Source organism: Jaculus jaculus, chromosome 14, assembly GCF_020740685.1.
Source record: "Jaculus jaculus isolate mJacJac1 chromosome 14, mJacJac1.mat.Y.cur, whole genome shotgun sequence".
Lineage (NCBI taxonomy): Eukaryota > Metazoa > Chordata > Mammalia > Rodentia > Dipodidae > Jaculus > Jaculus jaculus.
The window spans coordinates 53,198,896-53,213,597 of NC_059115.1; the positions used below are offsets into that span (position 1 = coordinate 53,198,896).

Sequence of the window (14,702 nt, forward strand, 5' to 3'; positions counted from 1 at the left end):
CCTCCTGTCCCCTCCCCTCTCCTCCCGTCCCGTCTCCTCCCCTCCTCTCTCGCCCCCTCCCCTTTTGTCCCCTCCCCTGTCCTCCTGTCCCCTTCCCTCTCCTCCTCTCCCGCCCCCTCCCCTGTCCTCCCGTTCCCTTCTCTCCTGTCCCCTCCCCTCCTGCCCCCTTCCCTTTTCTTCTCTCCCGTCCTTTCCCCTCCCGTCCCCCCACCCCCGCCTCGACCACGCCGCTGCCCCTAAACCCCTCTTTCCCCCCGCCCCGGGAAGCCCGACCCAAGCCGGACGCGGGAATCCGCTCTGGACGCTTTGTCCCCCGGGCGTCTCTGCCCCGTGAGCCGGTCAGTGAGCTTGCCTGGTGGGACCCGGGGACCAGTGCCCGGTTAGGCTGCGCCCAGGGCGCACGGGCTCCCGCTGATCCCGGGCACCGGGAAGTTTTAGCATTCAGCCTAAAAGCTGGCTAGTTGTTTCGGTTTTTGTAATTCAGGGAGAGATGGGCGCGAGGATTTATGCCGAAGTGACAGGACTGTCCCTAAATGTTGGAGCGCACTTGTCCTTTCACACAGGCGCCACGTGAGTGGGTGTAACGACATCTCTGCCCAAGCTCGGCCTCTCCTAGCTTCCGCCGGCTCGAACCCCGCTTCAGCCCCCGCACTCCGCGGCCCTCGCCTCTCCCACACCCTGGGCGGCGGGGATGCCGGCCTCCAGCGTCGGTCCGGGATGCGCACTGGCGAAGAGCACGTGCCAACTTTGCAGGGTGGGGTGGGGGGCGTCACAGGCTCTGCAGTGCTACTGCCTCGGTTGAGCAAGACTTTTAGATCCCAACAGGAAACAGGCCCCTCCTTTCTCCCCTACACTGTTACTAGCTGAACGCCGCCAGGGTCGTCGTCCCCCTCTCTCTCCAAGCATCGCAGTTCAGGACACGGATATGAGCAAAAGGCCTTTAGAAGGAGAATATCATTCTCCCACTAGAACTCTGGCAAGTCCACCAGTGGAGAAAATACAATCAGAGGTCATCTCCTCCCATGACCCTCACAACACCACACAGCCTCTTGTCCACAGACATTACTCAATAAGTTATGTAATTACCCAGCTAAATAATGCTATTTAAAAGTCTTGCCCAATCCAGTTAGTTCTCCTAAGAAAACACATTCAAGAAGTGGTGGGAATAATGCAATTATTCTTGCACACACTGAACCATGCTTTTTTTTTTTTGTTACCTCCCAAATGCCATTGTTTACATTGATCAGGTTTATGGACCGAAAGCAAGCAAAAAAAAAAGGTGGCGGGCGGGGGGGTGGGGGGGAAGCTGCCAATTAAACTGGGACATACCACTGATCGTAAGAAACAGTCCAGTTTCAGAGTCATTTATGCTGGAAGGAAAGGCATCTTAGAATCAGTGACATACAGTGTAAAAAACAACAACAAAAATAAAGAGACAAAATTTTCAGACAGTTCAAGGATGAAATGAAAAGTGCAGTAGTTTCCCGTTATCTTTAAAAAAATCATTCAAGGCAGAGGTAGGAGGATCACCATGAGTTCGAGGCCACCCTGAAACTACATAGTGAATTCCAGGTCAGCCTGGGCCAGAGTGAGACCCTACCTCGAAAAACAAACAAATATAATCATTGAAGGGCTAGAGAGATGGCTTAGTAGTTAAGGTGCTTGCCTTAACCACAGGACCTTGGTTCAATTTTCCAGGACACACCTAAGCCAGATGCACAAGGTGGCATCTGGAGTTCGTTTGCAGTGGCTGGAGGCCACTCATTCTCTCTCTCTCTGCGTCTTTCTCTCAAATAAAATAAACAAAAATAAATTATTTTAAAAAATATTAAAGACTTCTCAATGAAATGCCTGAAACCCTAATAGTGCCAAACTCTATGCAGGTCAGGATGTTCCACCCGTATATTCTGCCGCCTTGGCGGTTGGTACTAGAGTGAATCATCCTTGCATGTGTTAGGATGCCCGTTTTGTATCACTGCTCTTGAAACTTAGGGCCGTTGTTAAGTAAGACAAGAGTTATTGTGCCACAAGCCCTGGGAACCTGGGGCCACTAACTACTACTCAGATGGTTGCAGATAGGCACGTACCACATACCGTGTGGAAACGCTGGACAGAGATTCATTCATAAAACCCTGGGCTGGAGTAGACTGAGGTTTCAATATTCTTTTCAGAATGACACTGAAACTTCAGAATTGTTTATTACTGAAATTTTTCATTTGCTATTTGGCTATGGGCAAATGAAACTGTAGAAAGCATAATGATAAAACGGGACTTAGCATCTGTTAAGTGCCTATCTATCACATATTAAATTGTACACATACAAATAAGTAACTAAATGTATATACATAAAAAAATGATGCAACTGGGATATGCTGATAAACATCACCCAAAACCGTGATGTTTAGGAGGATGCTTTTAGAGCCTGTAATGAAAAAGGCAGGCTCTGGAAGCAATAAAATGCATTATTTGTGCATATTAACTACAGTACTTGAAGGACCCTGAGCAATGGGGGGGGGGCTGGAATAGAACGAGGTACTCATTCTTCATCTTAATATTCCCAAAGGAGCAGTTGCAAAGAGTTGAATCTGATGTCAGAAGTAATGGTGGTAGCTTTTAGCACTCATAAGTGTAGATTCCTGGACCATATCCAGCTCTGTGGTGATCCCAGGTGCTGGGGAACTCTACGATACAGGTCAAGGAAAATATTCTAAGGCCATGGCTCTCAAGTCTGCCAAACCAGAGCTGTAAAACACATTCCTCAGAACCGGAAGCTCAGCTTTCCAGCAGCTTTCATGGTGATAGTCACTCTTGGGCTTTCACAGGGTCTGTATTAAGTTGACTGGCATCAAATGGTGTGAGTCATTGGCTCCATGTGTTTTAAAACAAACATGGCCTCATCATAGTGGTAATTTTAATCACAAGATGAACGCTGTTTCTTTCATGCCATTAGATGATCTACCTGCGTCATGTATTCTGGTTTCCACCCCTCTATTCTAAGCTCTCCAGAGGTCAATAGTATATTCCAAGAACTTGCCTAGTAATTTCCTTTTGGAAGCGAGTGGTGGTGATACCAGAGCTCATGTAAAATAAAAGCGTGTGACACTCCAGATAGGGGCGAGGCACTTCAAATCCTGTGCACCGAACTTGACATTTTTTTTTTTTTTTAAGCAAACAGTAGGTCTAATCAAATTACAAGCTCACCAGCAGGAGTCCTGTTTCTGTCTTTCATTGTTACAAACCCGTATGGGAGTTTTGGGTTTAGACGCAGAGTATGCGCACTGGCATGTCTCCATGTCGCCCATGCTTATCATGTCTCAGTTGTATCACTACGACTGACGACTGTCCCATTTCTCTAGTGCCTGATTCAAGCTTTGGATCTCTTGCTTTATCTACCGTAGCTCTAACAGTCACGTTCTACACCACCACGCCTGGCGATGCGAACACGTCTCCTCAGCTTCGGGGCAATGTTCTGTCAGCACACTCCATACACGTATGCCATCTTGTGCATCTTCCAGCTTACACCCTACAAATTGGCACAGGCCTAGAATCCTAGCTACTCAACAGGATGAGGCAGAGGCTGGTATATGAGGATTATGTAAATTTTATAAATTTTTTTTAAAATTTTTATTTATTTATTTGAGAGCGACAGACACAGAGAGAAAGACAGATAGAGGGAGAGAGAGAGAATGGGCGCGCCAGGGCTTCCAGCCTCTGCAAACGAACTCCAGATGCGTGCGCCCCCTTGTGCATCTGGCTAACGTGGGACCTGGGGAACCGAGCCTCGAACCAGGGTCCTTAGGCTTCACAGGCAAGTGCTTAACCGCTAAGCCATCTCTCCAGCCCCTTTTTTTTTTTTTTTTTTAAGAGGCCAAGGCAGGAGAATCTCAAACTCAAGGCTGGCTTGGGTCACACAAAGTGAGTTGCAGTCAAACCTGGGCAACTTGGCAAGAACCTGTCAAAAATAATAAATAAATGAATAAGACTGGGATGTAGCATGCACAAGGCTCTAGTACCTCAAACAACAAAAATCCAAACCAAACCAAACCAAAAGAGCCTGCAATTACCCCTTCCCCCCAGGCCAAACTTTCCTTGGTAATAAGGACATGACAATTTCCCTTCTCTACCACTGAGAAGAATTTGTGAAAACAAAGTCACAAACTAGGACCTGAGCCCCTGCATTTTTTTTTTTTGTATGTGGGACTCATTAAGAGAAGGACATTACAATAATCTTCTGAGGTTATAGTCAGTCATAGGATTGCTTGCCAAGCATGCTTGCCCAAGTTTGATCCCCACTACTACAAAGATTATGATAACACTATTTGCCTATTTTATGTCATTAAAATTTTGGGGACAATTTCAAAAAAAAAAAAAAAAAAAAGGAAAGCATGTCTCATGATGGATTAGCAAGCGTTCTCACAAATTAGACCATGAGGAGGGCAGTAAACTACCCCGTGTGGTTTAGGATCCCAAGTAAGAGTCACATTCAGTATTTATTATTTTTAAATTTTTATTTATTAGAGAGAGAGAGAATGGGTTCACTGGGACCCTTAGTTTCTGCTGCCAACACACTCCAGACATAGGCACCATCTTGTGCATCTGGCTTACGTGGGTCCTGGGGAATCAAACCTGGGTCCTTTGGCTTTGCAGGCAAGTGCCTTAACTGCTAAGCCATCTCTCCAGCTCCAGTATCTGCTTAAAAGAAAGAGAAACACTTCAAAACTTGTTCCTGTTAAGTTAGATAAGCTCTGTAGCTTTTGACTCTCTTTGTTTTCCTTCCAGGGTGTTATAATGAAGATTTTACGGCTTAAGGATGAGATCGATTAGCCTATACCATCTGTTTTATTTGGGGTGAGAAAGGATGTTCAGTGAGTCCTCCATCACCAGTAAGAGCCCCCTCAATCTATCCAATTGTCAGCCTACTACAGCACTGAGCCATCGAGGGACACTTGGGGTTCAGGGGCGGTCTCCTCTATGGCCAGACCCATGTCTGCGCCCACCATTTGCAAGGCATTCCTGGACACTGGGCTTACAGAGCCTGAAGCAGCTTGTTTCTTGGAGTTGAACTCATTATCACACCCTGGTTTTAGTAACTAAGGCAAAAGAGCTGAAAGCTCTAATGTTCATGAGGCTCTTTCAAAACACACACACCATTTTTACCATTCAGAGTTCTGTGGTTGCCCCTTGAAATGTTTGAGGAATACCACAAATTCCCGCTTAACCACAGTCATATAATCACATCGTGAATAGCACCTCTAATTGATGTCCAACCATAACCACACACAGACACGTATACACTGACATGCACCTTACAGTTCTGATCTTTCATACCACATAATGATCACATCCAGAATAAAGCAGACAGGTCTGCCCTTTCGAAGATCATTTGAGTACATTCGTGGGCAGAGATGATGTTTCCATAGTGTATGTCCTCTTCCTTTTCTTTTCTTTTCTTTTCTTTTCTTTTCTTTTCTTTTCTTTTCTTTTCTTTTCTTTTCTTTTCTTTTCTTTTCTTTCCTTTCCTTTCCTTTCCTTTCCTTTTCCCTTTCCCTTCCCTTTTCCTTCCTTCCTTTCTTTCTTCCTCTCCTATCCTCTCCCCTTCCCAACCACCTTCCCTCTTTCCCTTCCTCTCTTCTCTTCTCTTCTCTTCTCTTCTCTTCTCTTCTCTTCTCTTCTCTTCTCTTCTCTTCTCTTCTCTTCTCTTCTCTTCTCTTCTCTCCTCTCCTCTCCTCTCCTCTCCTCTCCTCTCCTCTCCTCTCCTCTCCTCTCCTCTTCTCTTCCCTCCTCTCCTCCCCTCTCCTCTCCTCTCCTCCCCTCCCCTCCCCTCCCCTCCTCTTCCCTCCCCTCCCCTCCCCTCTCCTCTCCTCTCCTCCCCTCCCCTCCCCTCCCCTCCCCTCCCCTCCCCTCCCCTCCCCTCCCCTCCCCTCCCCTCTCCTCTCCTCTCCCCTCTTCTCTCCTCTCCCCTATCCTCTCTCCTCCCTCTCCCCTCCCCTCTCCCCTCCCCTCTCCCCTCCTCTCCGCTCCTCCCCTCCCCTCCTCCTTTGAGGTAGGGTCTTGCTCTCTAGCTCAAACTTACCTGGAATTCACTAAGTAGTTCCAAGGTGGCCTCAAACTCACAGCAATCCTTCTACCTCTGCCTCCCAAGTGCTGGGATTAAAGACATATGCCACCACACCTGGCCTAGTGTATGCCCTTTCTACAGTGCCAGGTGCCCCAGTAGAAGTTAGGGGAGGCACAGGCCTTCTCAACCTTCCCTACCAAAGGCAACTTTTGTAATAGCAGAAACATGATCAAATCATCCGAATAAAGGAGACAGCTTAGCAAGAATTGAGTTATAGTTCCAACGGCTTAGTGTTCTACAAAATCCAACCCCGTGTCTCCCCAGCCACAAATAAAAGCCACAAGACAAGCTATGAATCCCAGGGAAGAGGCTGGTCAGTGATGAGGACCACCTGCCCCCTGGCCTGGGGGTGGTTTAGTCCTCAGAGTGGTCCAGGCTTTGGCACCAACAACCCTGAACCACTTAGTCCTACTACACCCATGTCCCCATTGGCTTCTTCTTGTTTTCTTTACAGTCCTCTTTTCTCTGGTCACTCACTTTTCTATGTGCCTTAGAGTTCCCAAAGGGCCCCTGGTGACATCTTCAATAACATTCTCCCTCTCTCTTTTTTTTTTTTTTTTGGTTTTCTGAGGTAGCGTCTCACTCTAGCTCAGGCTGACCTGGAATTCACTATGTAGTCTCAGGGTGGCTTTGAACTCTCTGTGATCCTCCTACCTCTGCCTCTCAAGTGCTGGGATTAAAGGCCTGCGCCACCATGCCCAGTTCAATAACATTCTTATCTTAATGGCCTTTTCAGCTTTCCCTGAGGACACTAGATAACACCTTTATCACAGGACACTCCAGCATATCATTTCATGTGGGAATAAGAAATTCCCTCCCAAGATGCTGCGAAAGACAACATTCTAGACACTGCTTCCTACACACTTCCACGAATAGTCTGTCTTGGCCCACAAAGCAAGGCCCCCGCCTTCTTACTGCTCTTGACTCTATCCTCCACTTTCCAAAACTGGCAACGAGGGGAGAGGGAGGCACATTATCCAGGTAAAACTTAAATGATTCTGTTTACAGAAATATACATTAAGGCTGGGCGTGGTGGCGCACGCCTTTAATCCCAGCACTTGGCAGGCAGAGGTAGGAGGATTGCTGTGAGTTCAACGTTACCCTGAGACTCCATAGTGAATTTCAGGTCAGCTTGGGCTAGAGACCCTACCTTGACAAAAACAACCCCCCCCCAAAAAAATAAACATTCTTCTACATGCAGATTGTTGAGCTAGCATTACTCTGAGGTAGCTATCTCTTCCTCAAACATGTAGCCTGAAACTATCACAAAACAGAAGATTCTACTTATAAAATTATTTTCCAAATTATTTTAGAGAGAGCATTGGTGCACCAGGGCCTCAGCCACTGAAATCAAACTCCAAATGACTGCGCCACCTAGTGGGCATGTGTAACCTTACACTTGCCTCACCTTTGCGCATCTGGCTTATGTGGGATCTGGAGAGTCAAACATGGGTCCTTAGGCTTCACAGGTAAGCACCTTAACTGCTAAGCCATCTCTCCAGCGCTATTTTCCAAATTCTTAAATATCAGTTCCTTTGTGTCAGTTGAGCATGTTATAGAGTCCCCAAGAAAAAGAAAGCCATGGAATGAACATGATGACAGGAAGCTCCAGCCTGAGGGAGCGAGTTACATCTACTGTGCTGCCGATGGTCAAGCTGTCCAAAGGGGTAACTTTTCCTCTTCACAATAGAAGCATGCACCACTTTTTGCATCTGACTTTACATGAGTACTCAGGAATAGAACCAGAGTTCAATTGGGCTTTGCAGACAAGCGCCTTAACCACTGAGCCATCTCTCCAGCCCCTGACCTTACCTTTAATTGGATATATAGCTTGCCTAGGTTAGGGATTGCAATGTTTTGTGTAGGGTTTGTCCTCAACAAACGGCCTGTTGAAATTTGATTCCCAATAAAGGTGTAGAGAAATGATGGAGCCCTTTATGGGCTAATGAAATCATAGGAGCTCCACCATCATGTATGGATTAATGTTGTTGAAAGACTGGATTAGGTTTTGGGGGTTGGATCTCTTGGACAGGGTCAGTGACCACAGAGTAACTTGTTAAAAAGAAAGGTTACCTTTGGCAATATGTCTCTTTTTTGTGTGACTCCATTTGCCATGAGTCTTTTGCCAGAAGCCAAGTAGATGCTGACTCCATGCTCTTAGACCTAGACAACTTTCAGGTTAATGAGCCTCTTTTTCCTTATGACACGCTCAGCCACAGGTATTTTGTTATAGCCACACCAAACAGAGACTGAGGTAGAGACTATAGCTGGGTGTAACTCTAGTGTGGACAATAGAATGTATGCAGAAGTGACTTGTGTAAGTTAAAGTGATTTCTCCTGAACTTCTTTCTTGCTGGTTGGGAATCAGTGGCAAGTGCAAGGCCAAGTGGCCAGCTTGAATCCCCAGACTGCCCTTTGAATCCATTCACCTGTGAGCTGGGCACTTGAGCCAAACAAACTTCCCCGTCCAGATTCAGAAGCAAAGGTTTGCATGTCCTGTTTATGGCAGCTTCCTTGACACCTAATTTGCATAGCTACAGGCACGTGATTTCTTTCCTGAAAAGCCCCACTAAGAGTCCTCTGCCCACTAAATGAATTAGATTTAAGATAGTGTAAAAAAAAAAAAAAAAACCACGTTAATGTAATTACGTAACATTTATTTTACATAAAACAATTTTCAAAGAATACATTTAAAAACCATCTAGATACTGATTTTATAGCATTACAAAAAATTGAGAGGCACGATTGCAGTGTTCAGATTATGGGGGGGGGGCAGGCCTGCGCTGCTTCCACATGGGTCCTTAGGCAGACTCTTTGCCCAAGAGTCTCTCCGTGAGGCAGCAGTGCACTTGCATTGAGGAAACTAACGAAATCACATAAAATATATACCTTTATACAGAAAGTGTTATTGTACTATCACTTTCAATTTCTTATAAAAAACTTCATCTTGAATTGCACAAAAGTTTTCTTTAAAATTGATAATTCCCAGAAGACAGGGCTTAGTACTATATGTCTAAATAATTACAAATTAATTAGCTTTCCATTTCTCCACAGATAAAAAAAAAAATCTATGAAGAAGTACATTATTTAAGTGGGACATTTTTAATGTTTTTCATAGGAAAATAGGTTTATACATTTGTCCCTAGTCAGCTCAACTCCCCTCCCCCTACTTTAAGACAAATCACAGGGTGCCCAGAGTTTGAAATCGGAGTACCTATACCACAGTACAATGTGGATGTGTTTGCATTCATTCATTTTTCTGTGTCATTCTACTGTAGTATCAGATTACCAAAAAAAAGGCACGTGGGTACATTCTTCAGAACAGTTTTGGTCCTAAAAAAAAAAAAAAAAAAAATCACACGTTTATAAGCAGTGATTTCAATCATGTTTAAAAACAAAAATACTAGACGAATTCATTTCTCGATGCAGATGATGCGGAGTCCGGGCGGTCTGAGCCGGCTCTTTACTTTCCATAGAACTTCTTGTTGAGCAGGTAGATGAGAAGGTTCACGTTCACTTTCACCTTGTCGAACATTTTCATCACGGCTACGCCTTCATACTGCATCTGAAGCAAGTCCTGGAACCGGAGGGGATGCCGTCAAACCTCCATCACAACAGGGTGCACATTGAAAAAACATACTAGAAGGATCTATTTGATGACAACAACAACAAAAAGACCCAATTGATCCAAGGACCCACATGGGGGTTCTTAACCTTTAGTGGGCTTTTAGTCATTTGTTTAAAAATACAGGCTATAGCTAGAATTCAGATTACTGGGCCCTATCCCCAGGAGTTTCTGATTTTGCAACTGAGGTGAGATTCGTCTCTTTAAAAATCTTTTATTTGGGTCTGGAGAGATGGCTCAGTGGTTAGGTGCTTGCCTGCAAAGCCTAAGGACGGGTTTAATTTCCCAATACCCAAGTAAAGTCAGCATGTATCTGGAGTTCCTTTAGAGTGGCTGGAGGCCGTGGTGTGCTCATTCTCTCTCTCTGCTTGAAAATGGATAAATGAAAATATTTTTTAAAAATCTTTTATTTTCTGGGTATAGTGGCTCACGCCTGTAATCTCAGCACTTGGGAGACAGCAGTAGGAGGATCACTGTGAATTTGACGCCATCTTGGGACTATAGAATAAATTCCAGGTCAGCCTGGGCTAGTATGAGTCCCTACCTCAAAAAAAAAAAAAAAAATCTTGTATTTTTATTGCTTTTTGGTGTGTTACATATATATGTTTGTGTGCACTTGTGTGCAGGTGTACATGGAATGTCTTCCTCAATCACTCTGTACCTTAATTTTTGAGACACGGTCTCTTCCTGACCCTGGAGCTCACCATTTTGGCAACATTAGCTAGCCAGAAGCCCCAGGGATGCTTGTGTGTCTGCTCCTTAGTGCTGGTATTACCGGTGCACACTGCTCTGTCAGGCTTCTTATGCGAGAGCTGGGGATTTGAGGTCAGGTCGTCAGGCTTGTGTGGCAAGCACTTTACTGAATGAACCATCTCCCCAACCTGAAGATTTACATTTTTTAAAAAAAGATATTTTATTTATTTATTTGAGAGAGACAGAGAGAGAAAGAGGCAGGGGGGGGGGGAAGAGAGAGAGAGAGAATGGGCATGCTAAGGCCTCTAGCCACTGCAAGTGTACTCCAGATGCATGTGCCCCTTGGTGCACCTGGCTTACGTGGGTCCTGGAGAATTGAGCTGGGATCCTATGGCTTTACAGATAAACGCCTTAACCACTAAGCCATCACTCCAGCCCGAGATTTACATTTTAGTAAGTCCCTGAGTGGTGGTGATACTGTGGTCAGCATGTCAAACCTTGAGAAATTAGCACCCTTCATGAAAAAGAATAAAGTACAAGTAAGGCTAGGGTTGTAACTTGGTGGTAGACAGCTTGCTTAGCATGTGAAAGGGTCTGAGTTTGATCCTCGGCACTAAGGGGGAGGGAAAGAGAGTTATTGCCATCAAGTTAATATCACACACATAATTTTAATTTCTGTTCCTTAAAAAGTATTTACCATCTGCTGCTTTACTTTTTTTTTTCTTTCTTTCTTTTTTTTTTTTTGTTCAAAGGACTTCTCAGCTTTTCTTATTTATTTATTGGAGAGCGACAGACAGAGAGAGAAAGAGGCAGATAGACAGATAGAGAATGGGCGCCCCAGGGCCTCCAGCCACTGCAAAGGACCTCCAGACGTGTGCGCCCCTTGTGCATCTGGATAACGTGGGTCCTGGGGAATCGAGCCTCGAACCGGGGTCCGTAGGCTTGATAGGCAAGCACTTAACCGCCAAGCCATCTCTCTAGCTTTTTTTTTTTTTTTTTTTTTTTTTTTTTTTTTTTTTTTTTTTTTTTTTTTTTGTGGTAGGGTTTCATTCTAGTCCAGGCTGACCTGGAATTCACTATGTAGTCTCAGGGTAGCCTCAAACTCACGATGATCCTCCTACCTGTGCCTCCCCCCTGGGATTAAAGGTATGGACCACCATGCCTAGCTATTTTTTTTTTTAAATACTTTATTTGCTTATTTAAGAAAGAGTGTGAGCGAGAGTGAGAGACAGAGAAAGAGTATGGGTGTGCCAGGGCCTCCTCTCCTTGGAAACAAACTCCAGACACATGCACCACTTTGTACATCTGGCCTGGCTTTACGTGAGTACTGGGGAATCAAACCCGGGCTGTCAGGCATGGAAAGCAAGTGTCTTTGCCTGCTGATTCATCTCTCCAGATCCTAATTTCAGTTTTTAATTAGAAATTCTTTAGGGGAGTTGCATTTTCAAATGGAACAAGCAAGTCTGTCCACTGGGAGCAAAATGAGTATTATTATTATTTTTCCTCATTTGTCAAACATTTCAATTCCATATAATATACACTGAGTATGCTGACAGAAGCGCACATGCTTTACAGGTAAATATGTACACATGGGGAGTGGCCCTTACGCTAATTGATGAAGGGATATGACCACGGCTTACACACCACAGCATGGGACAAGCTCATCCTGTCCTGCACTACTGTTCCTGTCCAGAAAACAAGCTCTCATTCTCAAGGCAGACACTTAGTCTGTCTTCCAGTGCCACCCCATCAACAAAGGAAATCAGTTTTCCATGTTTCAACAGCCATGTGCATGAGCGTAAGTGGTACTGTGTGCTCAATAACACAGCACAGGCAGCCTTTCCAAAATAGATGATGTCATTCCTAAAATGCCCTGGACTAATCATAACTAGGTCTCATTTTGTTTGTAATTTTAGAAATGTCTTGGTTCTTTACTTTTTTTTTTTTTTTTGGTTTTTCGAGGTAGGGTCTCACTCTGGTCCAGGCTGACCTGGAATCAACTCTGTGATCTCAGGGTGGCCTTGAACTCATGGCAATCCTCCTACCTCTGCCTCCCGAGTGCTGGGATTAAAGGTGTGCGCCACCACGCCCGGCTGGTTCTTTACTTTTTTATTTTTTGTGTGTGTGGGGGGAGTGGGGAGGTTTCGAGGTAGAGTCTCACTCTAGCCCAGGCTGACTTGGAATTCATTATGTAATTTCAGGGTGGCCTTGAACTCATAGTGGTCCTCCTACCTCTGCCTCCCAAGTGCTAGGATTAAAGGTGTGCACCACTATGCCTGGTTGGTTCTTTAATTTTTTAAAAAATATTTTTTATTTGGCTAGAGTGATGGCTTAGTGGTTAAGGTATTTGCCTGTAAGGCCAAAGGACCCAGGTTCGATTCCCCAGGACCTACGTTAGCCAGATGCACAAGGGGTGCACAGGGTCTGGAGTTCGTTTGCAGTGGCTGGATGGAGGCCCTGGCACGCCCATTCTCTCACATTCACTCCCTCTTTCTCTGTCAAATAAATAAAAAAATATTTATTTGAGAGAGAGATAGAGAGAAATATTGACATATTGAGATTATGGGAACAGCAGGGCCTCTTTTTGTTGTAAATTCCAAGATACACGTGCCACTTTGTACATCTGGCTTTATGTGGGCACTGGAGGATTGAACCCTGGGCTGGCAGGCTTTGAAAGTAAGCCCATTTAACTGATGTGCCATCTCCCCAGCCCCTTCTTGGTTCTTATTAATAACACCTGAGAACTTTATTAAGCAACGCTATTGGCAATTGGCATCAACATTGAATAAGGCATCTATGAATCCTGAGGATCCAGGTTTGATTCTCCAGTACCCACGTATGCCAAATGTATAAGGTGGCACATGTGTCTGGGGCTCATTTGTAGTGGCCAGAAGCCCCGGTGCATACATTCTTTCTGTATCTGCCTCTTTCTCTCTCTCTCTAACTAAATAAATAAAAATTAAGATTGAAGGAACAAACACTGGCTGTTCCCAGTTTTCCTGTCCACTTCAATTACCTCGAGCTGCACTTAACTATTTCCCTACAAGACCTACCTAGGTTTCTGTAACAGAAATACCATGGGAGCCAGGTGTGGTGGCGCACACCTTTAATCCCAGCACTTGGGAGGCAGAGGTAGGAGGATCGCCATGAGTTTGAGGCCACCCTGAGACTACATAGTGAATTCCAGCTTGGGCTAGAGTGAAACTCTACCTTAAAAAAACGAAACAAAACATGGGAACTGAAGTCCTCAGGAAGACCACTGTGATCTATCACTGTGCAATGGCACCTCACTTTTCCTCTGGGAAATGCATCTTAGGTGATCAAATCTCTTGGGAAAGAACCAAGTCAATACATTAGATTAGAAAGAATGGCATATGGTGGATAATTAATTGGGCCCGCCCCCTCAAGCAAGAAACAGAAAAATACAGCAATGCTCACGGTTCTAAGTCCAGACTTTAATCTTAGCTCTGTCCTTTGTTCTTTCAAGACTTTGCCACCTGGCCTACTAGATTTCAGTTTCCTTATGTATAAAATAAAGATAAGGCTGCCAAGTTCACCAGAATGTTAGTGGGCAAGGGATATGAGATTGACGTGACTCAAACCCTTTGTAAGCCTCCCTTTGTCTCATCAGAACCAGCTGGGACCCAGGACTCAGGCAGTGTGCTAATGAAGAAATCGGACCCCAGCTTTTCTTTCCATAAAGACCTCTCTTCAACCTGATTTGCATCCCAGAATGCAAAGAATGCTGCCCTCAATAAACACCGGGCACTAATTTTGTGAGCAATACATCTGCCACATACTTCACACGCTCTCCGCTGGAAATCTGTGGCTAGACACAGGCCTCTGTGAAGCAGCTCCCTGCTCCCACACCCACCATCACGCTCTTTGGTTACTGACACATTCACGCCATTGTCTGAAAGCCACAGACACACAGAGGAGTCTCACTGCCTTTGACCGTGATGATGTGCTGAGCTGTCTCCGTGGGCTGTGATCTCTGCAGGCAGAGTCCTGTCGTCAGAAGGGACAGTTGTCACCTAAAATCTTTCATCATTTTGAACAAGAGGTTCTGTGTTTTTATTTTGTCTCTACCCCTAAAATTTATCAAATTATGCAGCCACATTTGATTAGCGGCTGGCCTCAAACTTCTGGGTACTGAGATTATAGTTGTGAGCCGCCATATTAATAATAAAAAAAATCTGGGGTCATACCTGCCCCTTGCACACAGCTAAGGAGTAAAATTCTGCCATCTTTTTTTTTTGTTTTTTT

General features: G+C 45.0%; 1 protein-coding gene across 1 annotated transcript in view; it reads right to left on the bottom strand.

The window, feature by feature from the left end:
- Positions 1–8,758: 8,758 nt before the first annotated feature.
- The window catches only part of Iqgap2 (IQ motif containing GTPase activating protein 2), a 347,567-nt gene continuing 341,623 nt past the window's right edge, over positions 8,759–14,702 (bottom strand). The window contains exon 36 of the mRNA XM_012952223.2: positions 8,759–9,695. Within this exon, the coding sequence (XP_012807677.2) occupies positions 9,582–9,695 (114 nt within the window). The 3' untranslated portion in view covers positions 8,759–9,581. The remainder of the gene's footprint in view (positions 9,696–14,702) is intronic.